Source organism: Phymastichus coffea, unplaced genomic scaffold, assembly GCF_024137745.1.
Source record: "Phymastichus coffea isolate CEN01 unplaced genomic scaffold, Cenicafe_Pcof_1.1 PCOF00005, whole genome shotgun sequence".
Classification (NCBI taxonomy): Eukaryota; Metazoa; Arthropoda; class Insecta; order Hymenoptera; family Eulophidae; genus Phymastichus; species Phymastichus coffea.
The window spans coordinates 1,845,365-1,863,217 of NW_026706816.1; the positions used below are offsets into that span (position 1 = coordinate 1,845,365).

At 39.1% G+C, this 17,853-nt stretch overlaps 1 protein-coding gene across 1 annotated transcript in view; it reads left to right on the forward strand.

Annotated features, from left to right (window-relative positions):
- LOC131667521 (ADP-ribosylation factor 1) overlaps positions 1–17,853 on the forward strand; it is a 223,813-nt gene that overhangs the window by 167,188 nt on the left and 38,772 nt on the right. Inside the window, exon 4 of the mRNA XM_058940991.1 lies at positions 1,949–2,074. Within this exon, the coding sequence (XP_058796974.1) occupies positions 1,949–2,074 (126 nt within the window). The remainder of the gene's footprint in view (positions 1–1,948; positions 2,075–17,853) is intronic.

The following is a 17,853-nucleotide window of genomic DNA, read 5'->3' on the forward strand; positions in this document are numbered from 1 at the left end:
AGTCACGAAGATTCTTCCTAGAATTTATTATAGTAATCATTAAGATTACCATAAATTTTTCTAGGTCGATCATACTAAGTTCAAAATTATTTTCCGCTGTAGCTTCAATTATATACTTTTTCATTGAATCTGAAAAATATATTTTAAATAACTCTACAGAGTTCTTAGAAAATAAAGACGCAATCGATTGAATACTGAAGTTATCATCAGTATCCATAATTGTAGAGTGGCTTGGAGCCTCTTCTTGCCATTTATAGATATGATTATGTTCTAATAATTTTTGCGTACTAGTGTAAGTATTTTTGACATGTTCATAAGAGCCGGTGGGAATTATTTGAGATGAAATATCTTCATCAAGATTGCAATCAGAATCTCCATCTGAGCTCTCATGATCTTCCGGTATAAAAGTTATATCTACATGTTGACAATCATCGATATCATCCTCCTCAACTAATTCTGCTAAATCTTTTACTCTACGCCTTGGCATCTTCACTTATCAATTATAAACAAAAAATTATATTGGAGCTACAAAAATCAGATCACTACCCAACACGACAACTTATACTAGAAATATTTGTAATGAAAACTGAATCTGTAAGATTACATGAAACCGTTAGTCCGCCACTCAAACGTGATCTCTAACACGGTTTCAATAGAAAAACATTTTGCAAACTCAGTAACCCAAAAATTAGCCTATGTTAGTCAAATTTATAAATGTACTAGAAATGTCCAAATATACTAAAAACTTTTGTAATGAAAACTGAATCCATAATATTACATAAAACCGTTAGCCCGCCACTCAAACGTGATCTCTAACACGGTTTCAATAGAAAAAAAATTTTGCAAACTCTTTGCAACTTCGTAACCCAACAATTACTATGTTAGTCAAATTTCCAAATGTACAATTTGTGAAAATTCAAAGCTTTCTGTCCTATTTTCTTAAACAAATTGACGTCTGACGATAAAAACGTTATATACATTTCTTTCATGTTTTTTCCAGTAGAATCGATTGCCGCTATCAGTTTTTTGAAAATAATAACTTTTTGATAATTTGTTTAAATAATTTTTTATAAACAATTGAAAATGGCAAAAGAAAAAACACGGGTATTTTTTTTTTACGATTTAGCTACGATTGGCATAGTTAGTTTGGCGCTATCTTTCCCAGGTTTGGCCTGGGCCTTAATGGGTTAATATAAAAATTGTAGCATTTGACACACAAAATATTTATTACTTGACTTCTCACTACTTAAATTACTTCTAAAAACTGTAGATCGCGCCTGATTTGAGAGTACTGAATTTAAAACGTATAAAGGTTAGCTCACTAAGTAGAGTGTGCTGGTATTATAACGGATGAGATTCAGCTCATTGAGCTGATGCTATGAATAAATAGTTAAATTCTTTAACAAATGAATAATTCAAAAAGCATGCTCAAAATAAGGAGTATGGATGAATGATCATTTGCAATTAAGAAAACAAGCTGATTCTTTTGATACACTAGCGTATATGGCGAGATGGACTAAATTTTTATCACGTGATAATTGTTGAATATTGTTTTTTCTTTTCATTTATTTTTTTTACCTGTGTATGTAATGATGAACTACATTTCTTATTATGTAGCAGACAAATAGTATAATAGTCATGTCAGATTATCATTACCGACCGGTCTTATTGTGAAGGAATGAAGCGCAAATACCACGAACACATTATTACTCGATTTATTTATACCGTTACTTTTCTAAAATTATAATTTTGAACAAATTTAAAGGCTTTTATTTAGTTATTTACACTACGTATTAAATAAAAATACACTTGATCAATACGTAAACATTGGAAAAGTAAAAAAATGTAATCTTATTACTAATATTAGACCAATAACCAAATAACATTTAAGACTTTCTTTTGCCAATTTCGTTTTAAAATGTTCATTCCAATTTATTTCTCATTACAGGGTTTAATTTTCGTTGTTGACAGTAATGATAGAGAACGTATAGGTGAAGCTAGAGAAGAATTGATGAGAATGCTTGCAGAAGACGAATTGAGGGATGCCGTCTTGCTTATTTTCGCTAATAAACAGGTATATTGTATATATATATATGTGTGTATAATCGTAAGAACATAGGTGAGTTATCGATGATTTTGCCTACTTCCCCATATTTATAGTTATTTTTACGATATTTATAGAATCTTCCTGATTCATCTCAGCTCTTCAATGGTACTCTTCTTTTTTAAAAAATTCTATTTCTCCAGAAACGATTATTTCAACGACATCCTGCATCATGTATATTAACACACATACACACAGACACACACGCGCGCACGCACACTACGCGCAAATACGTTATAAATTATATGAAATATGAAGTTCAAAAGAGAAAATGTCAGACAGTAGTATTAAATTCATTCACTGAACTTCAAAAGACATGCTGTAAGCAGTGACTGTCGGTTAGCAAAAAAAATATAGGTAGTTCCACACTTCTCTGCATTCGTTTGCTCTTAATTTTTTTTATTTCTTCGTTGCTCGCTTTTTCATTTCGCACATTTCGAAATCTCATTTCGATTTATATCTAAGTTGACACTCGTAACAGCGTACAACGTGTAAGAAGTTTAGCTCCAAAAGATATTTTTTTTTTAATATTTCTTTCAAAATAAAGTTAGTATAATGGGATATAATAATACAGGCTAACAAAAGTTCAGGTAGGTTTTTCAAGCGCTGAATCCGAATCTAGCTTCAGTGTTGATTCATCACTTGAGGTTTTCGAGATATCTTAAGCAATTAGAGTAAAAATTATAATATTTTGCAATATTCGAAGTAATATTACACCGTGGATATTTTTTTTCCGATAACTAGTACGAGTCATAATATTTCTGCACTCTTGCTCATTAAAATTTATTTTTCGGATTAGAGTTATCTTTTTTTCATCGAGATATCATTGATTGATGATAAGTACTTTAACAGTTTCGCAATAACCTTAAAGCAGCCCAATCGCTGAATACGTGTGTCTAGCATACTCTAAACCCTTAAATCCTGAATTCCTTAATCCCGACCCCAGCAACCTGTAAATTTAATGTTTTTGCGAAACTGCTAAAATTCTTAACATTAATAAATGATGTCTCGATGGAAGAAAACGATACTTTTAATCCAAATAATAGGATTTGAAGCATAAACATGCTGTCTTATAACGCTTTTAATGGTTTTTGAAAAAAAAGTGTTCACAGTGTTAAAAAAACCTTGACAATAGCAAATAATCGTGATTTTTGCACTATTGGATTAGGATAGATTGATTGGATTAGATTCAGATTCAGCTTTCGGAAATGTACTATCGCTTTCATGATTTTTTTGGATGTCGACCTGTATAATTACGAGGGTCGTTTGAAAAGTCCGTGCAAAAATAAAAACTGTTTGATACACGATCTCGTTTTTGATCAATCGTGAGCAATCGTGGCATCCATCTAGCGGATAGCTTTTTCATGTCCAAATGTTGGTGCAAAATATTATGTACCCGTTGGCTCGAGATGCCTACAGTACTAGCAATCTAACGCATCTTCACTCTTCTGTCAGCCATCACCATATCATGGATTTTATCAATGATTTCTGAAGTGGTAACCTCAACAGGGCGTCCAGAATGTTCAGCGTCTTTTGTGCTCATATGGCCACTCCGAAAATTTTGAAACCACTTATAAACCATTCTAATCGAAGGTGCACAATCGCCATAATGTTTATCAAGCTTCTGTTTAATCTTCTGAGGCGTTTTGCCTTTGAAAAAGTAATGTTTAATCAATACACGAAATTCTTTTTCGTCCATTTTTTTACAACCACTCGATTTTTTTGATTGAAACGGATGTGAAACGCAAAGTAATTGGCCGATCTGGCTGAAACTTGGTGTGTGCTCTTCCAAAATATGCCACTAACTAAAAATAACCTTGATATGCACTAGTAGCGCCATCTCTCTGACTTTGCACGGACTTTTCAAACAACTCTCGTATAAGAGAGTTCCGCGTAGTTTTCGATCCCGATCAGGATGAATTGTGGCTTAAGGACGCCCAGGTAAGAGTACCAATAGAAGTGGCTGGAATTGATGGTGCGGCATTTCTCGTACCGGTAGCACTGTGGGAGACCTTGGAGACACAGCTGGAGGAAATAGAAGACCTCGTTAAAAGATTGATTCCTGACGGAGGTCAGGCTTTAGGCTGTACCGTGGCGGTTGAGCACGAAATAGATGTTGGAGGCACTCGACCCGTTACACAGAAGTACTACTCAGTTTCTGATAGAGTGGGAGAGGAAATGCACGCGCTGGTCAAAGATATGCTCGAAAAAAAAAATAAAAAAAAAAACCATCGACCAGCGGATGGTCAAGTCCAGTAGTAATGGTAAAGAAGGCTGATGGAAAATATAGGTTTTGCGCGAATTATCAAAAGGTAAATGCAATTACCAAACCTGATGCCTATCCTTTACCATATATGAACGACATCCTAAGACGGGTAAGGGCTGCAAAGTTCATATCCACGCTGGACTTGAGCAGTGCATACCATCAGATTCCCCTAAAGGAAGAATCGCGTCCGATATCAGCGTATACAGTACCTGGATTAGGGCACTTTCAATTCAAGGGAATGCCCTTCGGACTGTCATACGCAGGAGCGACCTTCTAGAGGTTGATGGACAAAGTGATAGGCCCAGATATGAATCCATTCGCTTTTGCTTACCTCAACGACGTAATTGTGGTTTCGTCGTCCTTTGAAGAGCATAAGCGGTACCTAGAAATGGTATTAAAGAGAATTCTAGGTGCGGGCCTAACCATCAATAAAGCCAAAAGCCACTTCTGCAAGACGGAAGTCAGGTACTTGGGAGTTCTTGTGAATCAAGACGGAGTAAGACCAGATCCCGAGATGATACGACCGAAATTAGAATATCCAACACCCCGGACTGTCAAACAAGTGAAGCGATTCATGGGAATGACCTCGTAGTATAGACGTTTTATACCCGACTTTGCCATAATCGCTGAACCTATAAACCGCCTGACAAAGAAGAATATACGTTTCTCTTGGGAGGAGGAGCAAGAGCGAGCTTTCACGAGGTTGCAGGAGGCAATGGCTTCCGCCCCAATACTGCAATCGCCCGATCCTAGCGGTCAGTTTGTACTACAAACTGATGCCAGTGACAGTGGGATCGGGGCAGTCCTCACACAGGATGTCGATGGAGAGGAGCATGTGATAGAATATGTCGGCCGATCGCTCAACAGCGCTGAGAGGAATTATACGGTCTCCGAGAAAGAGTGTTTGGCAGTGGTATGGGCTATTGGAAAGTTCCGGCTGTACATTGAAGTGCATCACTTCAGGGTCATCACTGATCATAGTTGCCTGAAATGGCTCCATAATATGAGAAATCCCACGGGAAGACTAGCGCGATGGACACTAGCATTGCAAGGCAATGTCTTCGATATTGAATATCGAAAGGGGGATCTCAATGTGGTGCCAGACGCATTGTCTAGCGCCTATAAGGAGGAGGGAATTGAAGTGAGTGCCATAAATAGTCGGCCGGAAATCACTGACGCCTGGTATTTGCAACTCACACCCCACTTGGAAGGTAGTAGTGGGCGGGGTGGGGGGCTGTATCACTATCAGCCTGACGAGGACAGTGAATGGTCCATCGACAACGATGAAGCGTGGAAGCTTGCGGTGCTTAGGGAGAAAAGGTACTAGGTGCTCCGCGAGGTCCATGATGCTCCTACGGCAGGACATCAAGGACGAGAGCGTACATTCTCTAGGGTTAGGCGCTTGTACCACTGGCCTAAGATGTACGATCAGGTCAGGCAGTACGTAAAGAGTTGCCCGGTACGTTAGCAGTGCAAGTTGGAACAAAGGGCACCTTGCGGGCTGACAAGTGTCACGACCCTGGCAGGTGGTAGCCGGTGATATCACTGGTCCATTTCCCAAAAGCTCTCGATGTTTTGAGTACATCTTAGTCTTTGTAGACTTATTTACTCGCTGGGTAGAGTGCGTTGCGATACGCAAAGCCAATGGGAGGACAATCGCAAGGGAATTACACGAGAGGATTGGCGCGCCAGAGGTATTCTTGTCGGATAATGGAACCGAATTCAAGAATCAGGAAGTCGTTTCATACCTTCAGATGAACGGCATACAGCGCGTCTTGACTCCCGTGTATCATCCCCAAGCGAATACCACAGAGCGAGTAAACAGGACGCGAGTAAACCATGATCACGTCTTACGTGAGCCATGATCATAAGAGCTGGGACGAACATCTGTCAGAGCTCAACTTCACTTTAAGCTCGGTAACTCATAGCGCCCCTAGATATAGTCCTGCGATACGCACGTTTGGGCGTCAGCTGGTACCTCCTTTGACGTTCAGAAGTACCTAAGATCAGCAGGCCCTTCAGTGTTCGGAGGGTCAAGCTGTGGTAGGTTGGGCTGAACATATGGAGAAGTTCCCTAATTTATGGGAGAGGGCCAACTCCAAGTCAAAGGAGGAAGGCTGCGCGTCAGGCGGCTTATTATGATCTGAAGAGACGGCAACCCGAGTTTAAGGTCGGAGATTGGGTTTGGAAGAGGAACTGGATTCTCTCTTCGGCTGCCCAAGGCATTTCAGCCAAATTAGCGCCGAAATACGCCGCTCCGTATGTGATTGAAGAGGTTTGCGGTTCCAACACGTACAGACTAGGCAATCAGCTGGAGATCCTGCCGGAGCTCTTCCATGCCAAAGACCTTAAGCCGAACTACGGTCTGGGTGATGAAGAAACAAATCCGCGAACGCGTGCGACGATTCAAGGATGGATTTATGGAGTGAACGGATCGAACTAGCAGCCCCCATGGCCATAGGTAATGATCCCACCGCGACATCGGATTTGCCGGTATCTGCCCCAACCAAGAGAGGTTGAGGTCAACTTCGAAAAGTTCCAGCGACGGTCACCAGTCAAGCAAGAGGCAACAACTGTTCCTTAAAGAAATCGAGAGGGAGAGGTAGGCCTCGAGGGACCGTGCCCGTCGTGCAAAGGGCGGTTGCGCCGATAAACCCGAACGGTAACCGACGAGGGCCAGGACGTTCCCGCAAGGAATTGCTAGTGAACGCATAACTCGGTGAGATGCGGCATTTGATAGGATGTTTCTTCGCGCAGGGAGTTTTATCTGAGATTTTTTTGTTTTGGATGTTACAGATGGACCGGAGAATCGTCGTGGAGGAAGAGACCTTCGAGGTGGTCACGCAGATTTTGTTAGATCTGCAGCTGAACCCTGATGCGACGCAGTTAATAGAAGATCTTCGGAGCTTCACCAGGGTCCAGTTGGAGGGGGTCACCCGAAGAGAGCACCACAACGCATCGGTGGCGAATGTTCTCCGGAAGGCATCGTGGGTCGCCCAGAAGAAGGCTTCCAGGGACGCTTCGACTCAGACAGAGGACGAGGACAATGTTGAGCGTGCTAAGTCCACCGTGAACCAGGGGGTGCAGACCCTCAAGTCCGGCGTACCCTAGACGTCGAACAATGCGAGCCAGTGCCCAGGACCCAGGGAAACCTTTGGGGCATCACACTGGGTCTGCAACCAGCCCCGTATCCCAGAGCATCCCATTCTCCTCCTCGACTTCAGACACGTACGTCTGGGAATCAACGAGGTGGAGAATGCCTGGCGGTTCGCAAAGGATCTCTAGTCTCAAGTGCAGGAGCACCTAAGACGCTTCATGAACCGCCAGGCCGCAGAAGAACTGCTCAGTGAGTGGGCAGAGGTACCTTAACGCCAGAGGGCCTATGGAGAGGCCCTGCTACGGTTAGACAATGGACAGAAGTCCGCCGCAGCGCTCCCGGCGCCGGCTCCGGAGAATGGAGCCCCGGGAGCTACTGGCGCTGGGCCGATGCTCACGGTTCATGTGGTCGAGCGTGTGGCTCCTGACACCACAATCGTGGTTAGGTCGCAGGATGCACGTGCAACCGCCACGGTGGGAGGCGTCACCATCACCGGCTCCCAGGGAGTCAGCGCCCAGCAGTTCCCTCGGTCTGCTGACAGGTCACACAAGATCGGGAGGTTGCTCAATCCCGATCGTAGCTGAGGAGCTGCTACATATGTGGGGAGCCCGGGGTGACCAACTCCCAGCGGTGCCCGAAGAAAGCTATACATTTCTTTCGAAACATCGAGCGTAAGGTGTAGCCAAAAGATGATGTAGGCCCTGGAGGGCTAATAAAGTAGCCATAATAAAGAAGGAAAGTTTAGATTTATTTGGTTCCTTTCCTTCTTTTCTTTTCAGATTACTGATAGCGGCGAATCGCGGGTATTCGTCCTGCCCGGGTATTTAGGACTTGGAGGGGGCTGCAACGGTAGTTGATTCAATTAATCGATCCGTTCGCGATTCTATTACTCGCATATTAGTTCGAACGATTAAGAGAGAGAGAGGTCACGCGAAGGTTGAAATAGGCAGTTAAGTCTCAACTGTTTTCGCGAGAATACCGCCAATTCGTTTTTCACTGTGTTTCGCCGTTTTCATAAAGTTTTCTGGGACGATTGTTACGTGCGGGAATGCAACAACGTTATAGCTGCAGCAAGCAGCAGCAGTATAGCTGCAGTAAATTGCAGCCGATTGATGAGCGAGGCAGCGCAGCTGATTAATTGGAGGAGTATCGGCAGTTGATTTTCTTTCGTCAACAATTACGGCTGATCACCGTAATTGCACCGAAGGGTAGGTGCACCTCCCTTTATTATTGCGTGACAAAATACGTTGGAAAGTATTTTGTCAACCGCGATATCGAATCTTTTTGTATTCGCGCCGAGCGTTAGTTTCGCGGTAATTTTCGAATCTTCTCTCTCTCTCTCTCTCTCTCTCTCTCATCGAATAATAATAATTCATTGTAAATCCTATTCGCGTGCGTTAGCCTTTCGGTTCATAAAAGACTGTAGTTTTTATTAATTACAGTTAGTTAATTTTAATCGCCGATTACGTCAATTCATTTCCTATTATCTTAAGCGATTTATAAAGGCTTGGGTTTTAATCCGATTTCATCTAAGGGATTAAGCGGATTAGGCATAAAGTCAATCACACCTAAGATAGATCGAGAGTCACAAGTCAAGTGACTGAAGGTGAGTTCAACTCAGTTGGAAAGAAGACATTGAAACGAAATCATCCGACGTAAAGGCGGATACACGTTTAACTATACGTGTTTAACGGAGCGGCGGTTAGCTCTGCATCGTGGGAGTTTGTACTTAAATAAATTTTCCATTTTGTTAGATATCTTCCCCCGATAAAGGGTTTTTTAATTGCAAATGAAGTTCGAGTATTAATATTCTTTTATGTATTTTTACCAATAACAAAAATTATCACAGTAATATAATAACAATAATAATAATAATAATAATAATAATAATAATAATATTAATAATAATAAGAATAAGAATAAGAATAAGCATAATTGCAATAATAATAATAACAGTAATACTGATAATAACAATGATAATGAAAAACAATAATAATAATGAGAATAATATTTATTATTGAATTTAGATTTTTTGATTAATTCATTAAATCGTATCAAATAGTATTATTATGGATTTCCAGACTGTAAATATGTTACTATAGATAGAATAATCATTACTTCGAGAATTCATCTAAAAAACTTTTAGCTTACGAAATAATTGTAACAATGAAAAACTCCTAAGTTTGACAACATTAAAATTTATTACAAAACGCAAAAGACGTTGATAAACTAATTTTATTAACCTATGTTTTTTCATTTGCAAAAAAGTGTGGACTTTTTGAATTTATAAAATTATATAATTCTGAAATTTATGAAATACTTTATAATTTATGAAATTACTTTTGAAATTATGCTAATTTATAAAAGCAGAAAAATAATTAATCATTGATTGAAACTGTGACGGTAAACGTCTTATTAGCGCTGACAGCCCAACCATGCGGCTGCTTGCGGGGGCAACACCTATCGGTTGGGGAAAGATGTGACGAGGGAATTCGTCACGAGACGAGACGGAACGCGCGCGTATGAAAATGAACTAGTCGAGGATTAGCTATCGATATCTCAGCTGCTGCTAGTGACAAAAGAGAGTTTTCACCGAGTTTTCCTGAGTGCCGAGACGAACTGATTAGAGCAGAGATAAGCTGTGCCTTCACCTGACGGAGACGAACGCGTGTGAGCGTGTGTGAGTGTGAGGTTTCGCCATCGACGGCGAAATCGAAAGTGAGAACCGCCTGGTCACGGAAGCGGACTTCCCCGAGATTTGGTTGCGAACTTTTTCTTTCTCGTTCACCGTACGACTGCTAATAAGGTAAGCTGGCCAGCTTAATTTCGCGATTGCTATTGAATTGCCGATAACTAATCTCTCGTACTCCATAAGAAGCATGCATGTATTAACCCGGCAAACAAAGAGCGGCCAGTGATCTGACACTGCATGTTATTGTCGCACGCGCACTTTGTAAACATAAGTACGCGGGCCGAATACATTGTAGAAATAAGAGGTAATAAACGATCTCGCATGTGATCTTGACTGTAATTTCGATGTTATTATTTCACGACAGTAGAAAGTTGGTTGACTGACACTCGTTCCCTCCTGCTCTCCGGTTTTCGAATTTGAACGTGTAGATAATCCCACGCGCTCTTCGACGTGATCGCGCGCATAATTAAATAAACGGATACCAACCCCGTTACAAAACATAAAACGAGACGTTATTTGTTACATATAAAATGATTGAATAAAATATCGGTGATATGTCTATACTCGTGTCTACGGTAAAGTATAGGCCTTCGGCCTGTCTGGAGGTTAGGGGTTTGGAGTCGTTTGATTAAAAAAGCACAATCATTTAGCCTATTTGTTGTTTAGGGGTTTAGGGTTTAAGGCTCTTTTGTTCACATGTACGGGCTACAAAGATCACACATTTGTAAACAAATTTTTATGAAAGTTAAAATTTTTTTCGACATTTTCGTCCACCACATTGGTTCCGCCATTTTAAATTTTCAAAATCTGATATCAGATTTGTATAGAGCGATCTCGAAAACCCCTTTGTATAAACCTTCTACGAAATATTATGGATTGAAGTATACTTATAGTTACTTTGTGTTAGGGGTGGCTTACCCCCTCTTAGGGATAGTATCTTTAAAAAAAACAAAAAACTTAATTTGTTTATTATAGATGTTTACAAATTTATTCCAATTTTTTTAATCATTTAAAACTTTTTTATTATATAAAATTTTTTTGTCGATATATCTGTCCGCCATTTTAAAATTTTCAAAATCTGATAATTGATTTGTAATCAACGACCTCGAAAACCTCTATATACAAACTTTCTGCGAAATATTCTGGTTTTCCCCCCTTAGGGGTAATATTTATTAAAACACTGAAAGACGTGAACTAAATTTTGTTATTATGGATGTTTAAACATTGTTTCCAATTGTTTTAGTCGGTTTAAATTTTTTTATTATGAAATTATACCAAAAAATATATGTTTTCAACCCCTCAAAAATAGGGGATGCTACCCTTACTCTTCAAATCACCATGAAATACTTGCTTCTTTTGTAAGAAATAACCTCCAATTTGTTTCACTGAAATATATTAATTTTAAGCCGAGATATTAAAAGAAACGCTTTTTGGGGGTTAACTTTATGGTAGGTTTTTACCCTTTAAAAGTGAAAATTAGCCGATAAAAAATAAATACGTGTCTCTTATTATTTTATGTTCTACAATATGTTTCAAAATCATCAAAATCGGTGAGTTCGGGTTGGGTACCTTTCCTTGTAAGTAAGAAATTGATAATGATGAAATAGAAGGTAATACCTATTTGGATTTGGATTAGGCAAGCCTAAACTTTTTAATCAAAATAATATAGATGACTTAGTTCGTGATTTGAATTAACCCAAAGACTCAGCAGAGATACTTTATGAGTTAGCGAGAGAAATCTTCTAGCACCTGGGACAAAAATTATTTTTTACTGAAACAGATGTGAGAAGTTTCGAAAATACTTTACTCAGGAAAATAGACTTGTTTATTGCAATAATATAGCCAAATTGATCTATATTATTATATTTATAGTAAACAAGAATGTACAAAGATGAAAAAAGTTGGTTTATTTAGTAAGGTTAACGTGTTATACACATCAATCTCAGAAAATCAACTAACTGATAACAAGAAAAACAATAAGTTTTTCTAAACGAACATTCTGAATGTAATGATAACAAGAATTGGATAAATCGATATCTCCTTCTTCTATTTTAGATTGTCGACACGATAATCTGAAAATCAACTAAAGAATAAGTCTCTTCAAGTAGGTTAATCTTTTATTTATAATAAAAAAATCCGTCAATTGCAAGAAAATAAATATCTTCAAACTTAAACCAGAGTCCTATCAAGTGGGTTAATCTGCTATAAGTTGAAGGCACACTTTTTGATTTTTCTCATCTTGAATTTTGATTTTCATCGGGTCATGATCTTTATTTGATGGATCTGACTTTGCAACACTGTAACGTGGTTTTATCCCGTTGACATAAATAAACAAATGATAGTAGAAACAAATGAGATGAATTAGGGCTCGGTCAGGGAAGATGGCTCGGCTTGTCTCCTATCTGGGACTCCAGTCCACTAGGTGTCGTCGGGGCATCGTGGCTTCAATGCCAAGTCGAGGCGCTAGACCCGGACGCCTAAACGCGAAACTTGAGGGATCGACAGAATAGGCGGATTAATGAATTAGAAACAAATCGCGCGAGAACAGTAGACGAGGTATTTATTCGCAATAGCACGGGTGTTACAACAAACAAGCAAAGAAATATATATATGCATGTGCGGCAAAGCTGAGAGAGAGAGAGAGAAAGCAAGAAGCCAATTTAAGAGAGAGATAAGGTGCGTGACGGTATTTAAAAATCGCTGCCCCGAAGAAAATAGTTCGTTGCAGGCGCTTAACGACAAAAAGAAAAGGACTCCAAAGAAACAGGCGCCGTTGGCAGAATGGCGCACACAATTACTTACTCTCTTCCTTTATCCGTCGATTCTTCGAGCTCTCCTCTCCTGGATATTTTCGTCAGTCTCGTCGCCGAAAGCTTAAGTATGAAAAATAAAGAGGGATCGGATCACTAGCTGGCACACGTGTGATCGCGTCGAATCCCTGCGCTCTGCTTTGCGGCTTCGCGGCGCTACTCCCTCTCTTTCTGCCATTGGATAGTGGCTGCCTCATGGACCTTTTTAAGATTGACCGCGCCCTTGACCTTGTCGATAAAGTCACTGGCCAGGGTCCAGGCATGTCCTCCGTAGCGTTTAAAGAACTCCAAGACGCTGGCATAAGCCGGGTCTTCCTCGACGGCGGCTGCTATGCGGGCGCGTCGGGCCGCTCGGGCTCTCACTTCCAGCGGGACCCACTCTTCTTGGAAAGCGGCCCAGTAGCGCTCTTCGGGGGTAGGTCTGACCTTCGGTTCTTCGTCCGGCGGGAGCTGCGTCTGCAGCATCTTGCGGATGCGGGCCAGCTGGCACGATGGCATTAAGCCGACCGGTCAGCTCGAAGACATCTTCGAGCGTCACTCCGGTGTCCAGTGGGCACTGGGGCCCGAGAGCGTTCAGTAGCTCGGCCACAAAGGATTGGACCTTTTTGAGGTTCTCCTCCCACAGAAGGATTGACCTCTTGGAGGTTATAGCCATAGTGCTGCCGAAAAAGATGGAAGACGTTAGATGATCCAAAGAAGGGTAAATATGCGTTATGAAGCGTCAAGCAAGCATGCGAAAGCGGAAAAACAAAGTAAGCGAAGCAAAACAAAAAGAAAAAAGAGAAGACAGGCGGTTATGGGCATTAGTTACGTTCGCCGGTTTACCTCTTAAAGCGTAAACGTCGTGGCGATGAAATTACCAACGAGTCATGTGTCACTTTTCTCATAGATTCAGAATTTCAGAGATATTACCGATTTTGCTCTGGATTTTGAGGCGCCATAGAGAAAAAGCAGATTAATTTACAGTACTGTACGAAATCATCTTATTCTGAGTCTTATCATAACATTGCGGACTATATAGCAAGGTGCAAAAAGTATTAATACTATTTATTAGAGTTGTAACAGGCTGCCGCCTAGCCGCAAATCCCGGGTAATTGTAGCCCTCAATACGGCCAGACGGTGCTCTGTTAGCTTTATGCTTCTAGCACACTTACTCAACTGGCTCCGGTGTACGCATGCGCCGTGTCCACTCAGCGATCCAACTTGGGTGCGCGATCTCTCCGCAAAGTGGCGCTGGTACGCTAGCTTACTAGCGCTCCGTCGGACACCGCAAACACCTCGGTCGACGAACAGCTCCTACTATGCTCGCGCGATCCGTGCTGGATTACCGGCGCGTTTAAATCGAATGTAAACAATAACACCAATGCCACACAAAGGGAAGACGAAATAATAAGAACATCTCTTATGGATCTCTAACCACTTTATTTAGTCAAAACTAAACCTGTATAAGGTACGATTTGCCGAGAGTCCTACGCACGCTATTTCGACACAATAATTCGAATGGGGAGAGAGAGAGTAGATCTCGCGGACGTCGCGGACTATTCGCACGCACGCTACCTATAAATTCACCGCGCACGCTGCGTGGGATCGCACGCTAAACGCAATTAAAAAGTGCAGCGCACTTAGCGCTAAATCGATGAGAATACGGTGGCCAACCGTATCCGATTATACTAAGAAAAGAAGAACTGCCCTCTGCGACTGCTTCTTCGCTAATGTTGTTGCGCCGCTGTGGATGTTTCTGAGGTTGAGCTCGCTGCTGCCGAGGCCGCACACGTTGAGCAGTGTGCGCACTCGACACTCCACTCACAATTATCTGTACAAACTCCCTGGATCTCACTCGGAAGGAAAAGAACACGTCGTTGCCTCTGACTCGCTAAACTACGATTTAGCCGGACTGAAGGACACAGTCATACTGGCTCGCTAGCTCTCCCCTCTCGGTCATTGCCCCTAACGCGCCCTCTCTCTCTCTCTAACTCAAACCGATCACGGCTGTTATGCTTAGTCACGCTTAGCAGTTCACGCGAGTCCTAACGATTTTCGGCAATCGTTGCAGAGTAGGGACTATGATTGTGCTAATCAGAGAACACTTTGACCTCTGTATGACCTCGAAAGGTTGAGAAAAAAAATGTATAGATACATATTTAGATGTAAAATTTCTCGTTCTTTCCAAATCCCTGGTCAAAAATGAAATTCATCAACAAATAACCCGTTTGACCTTCAATTGACCTTGATTCTGACGTGATAGAAACAAGAGGTCAGCGGATTTGGATTCAGCGACCCAAAAAACATAAATATATACCATTCTGTTTTTGGGAACAATTAACTTTTTTATTTTGTGTGCCTGTGTTCTTTGACACTTGATGGACGTCTCCAGAAAAAATATATCCCTCCAAGAAAAAGGTTTTACAAGTGTTATTTCCATAATTACATAATTTATCTATATTTTAAAGAGACTCTCAAGATTTCTCATGACGCTCTATAGGTTCTTTGCTTAAACATTAAAAAAATATATTTTTTTTTAAGTTTAATAAAATACTCGTATCCTCTATATAAAAAGTGATGGCCTGTGAAGTGAAGTCATTTTATTCGTGATTTGATTGGCTTAGAGCTGGTCATGGCGCGTGCGCATACACACTGTGGCGTTGTGCGTGCATTTGTTAAGTCAGTGGTCAGCGTTAATTGAACATAGTTCTGCATAGATGGCTCCTGTGGCGAACATGAATATTACATATTTATGCATAGTTTTAACTGCAGACCAGTGATAACTAAAAAAACGTGCCTTAGAGTGTGCAACACCAAATCCGTCGACATAACGAATATAATTTGAGAAACAGAGGTAAGTTCATTGTCGAAATTCATATATGATTATTATTATATTATATATACTATTATTTTCATTTTTTCATTATTTTCAATGTGATTTTCAATATACGATTGTTGACTTAACCTAAAACACCACGTTTTGAATAGTATATTTTTAAAATGCATATATAATGATATTTAATTATCATTAGATTATATTTATATATACATTAGATTATTATATATTACTTTAATTTTCATTTTTTCTAAATTTCAATACCATTTTCAATATGATTGCTGACGTAACCTAATCTAAAAAACCACGTGTTGAATGGTGTATTATTCAAATGCATACATAATGAAATATAAACCTTTTTTTATAGATGGATGCAAATAATTGTAAGGAGATCGATGCAAAATTACTTCTGACCAGAGATGAAGACTTTGACGAGTTATGCGATAAAGATGAAACTACGTAAGTTTTTAAGAATTACATTTTTTTACTTAACAATCACTCTTTAGTATAATATAGAGGACTCTTTAGTATAATATAGAGGATAATACAGAGGACTCATTATATATATTATAGTTAAATTTATTTAATTAATTTTAATTCTAATTTTTCAGCGAGCTGGTGGGTTTTGTGGATGAGGTCCATGCACCTACAGTTGTTGGGGTGAAAGCTAAGTACGACCTCTTTAAATTTGTACTTAGTAATGGAAGTCAGAGGAGAATCGTATGCTTAATTTGGGGCAAGTCGTTGATCCAGAAATATGTGGAGAAAATTACCATTGGAAAGGTAAGATACATTGTCAAAATTTTCTACTTATTTATATATACATACACATAACAAAACAATACAATATATACAATACAATACATACATAAAATTAATATGTCATTTTATATTATTCTTCTAGATCTTACACATTGAAGGTGGATACACTAAGGCTACTTCATTGTCATTCTACAAAGAGGCAAACAATCATGTGGCTTTCGAACTACTTATCAAGGAGAACACTACAATTTCATACCTTGGGCAGCGGGATGAAGAAAAAGAGAATAAATTTGATGAAGCACTTATTCAAAATGTAACTTTTGCGGATATTGGCAAGTCTAAGGGCTTAATCTGTAAGTTATTTATTAATAAAACTAATAATTAATAAAATATTAAAACTAATAATTAATAAAATATTTTCTAAATATATAATTCATTTTTTTTTAAATATATAATTCTATCATTTCAAATTTCAAATTAAATTAAAAATCACACTTGTTTTTTATTAATCTATCTAATAATAACTAATGTATTTGGAAAAATAAGTGCATTCAATGAAAAAAATTAAGAAAATTATTCCTTATAAGAATATATAAAAATATGAATAATAATATCCAGTTGCTTTCATACGTTAAAATTTCTTACAGGTATTGAAGGATATGTCAAAATGAAATTCATTGTAGGAGACAATAAATTCAAATCAGCATCGTATGGATGTGGAGCGATTACCGATGGCACATTCAAAGTCGTCGTGCACATTATGAATTATACTGAATTGAACCTGGAGAAAGGAACTCGAGTAAAAATCATTGGAGAAGTGCAACCGGGTATGAATAAATGTTAATTGTACCATATAACTTTTAAAATTGTTATATTATTTGAATCAATAATTCCTAAAATGATTTTAAGGTGGCGGACCAGTAACAATTACTTGCAGAGATGTCAACTCTATAATTGAAATTCCAGGTGCTTCAAAAATGAATATGGTGGAGATTGCACATGGTATTAAAAATCCGAAGAGGGGATATGATTAAAAAACTAATTTAATTATTCTATATAAGTTATATAAATCTTCGTTCGTATTTTTATATATTTATTCCATAAAAAATAATTTTCTTAATGTTTTTGCATTGAGTGCACACATTTTGCCAAATACATTAGTATTATTAGAATATTAATAAAATACAAATGTGATTTTAAATCTAATTATTTAGAAAATGTAATTTTAACAGTATAGTATCATAATTTTATTTTATAGAAAAACGACTGATGTATAGATACATTTTGTAATATTAAATCTTTCA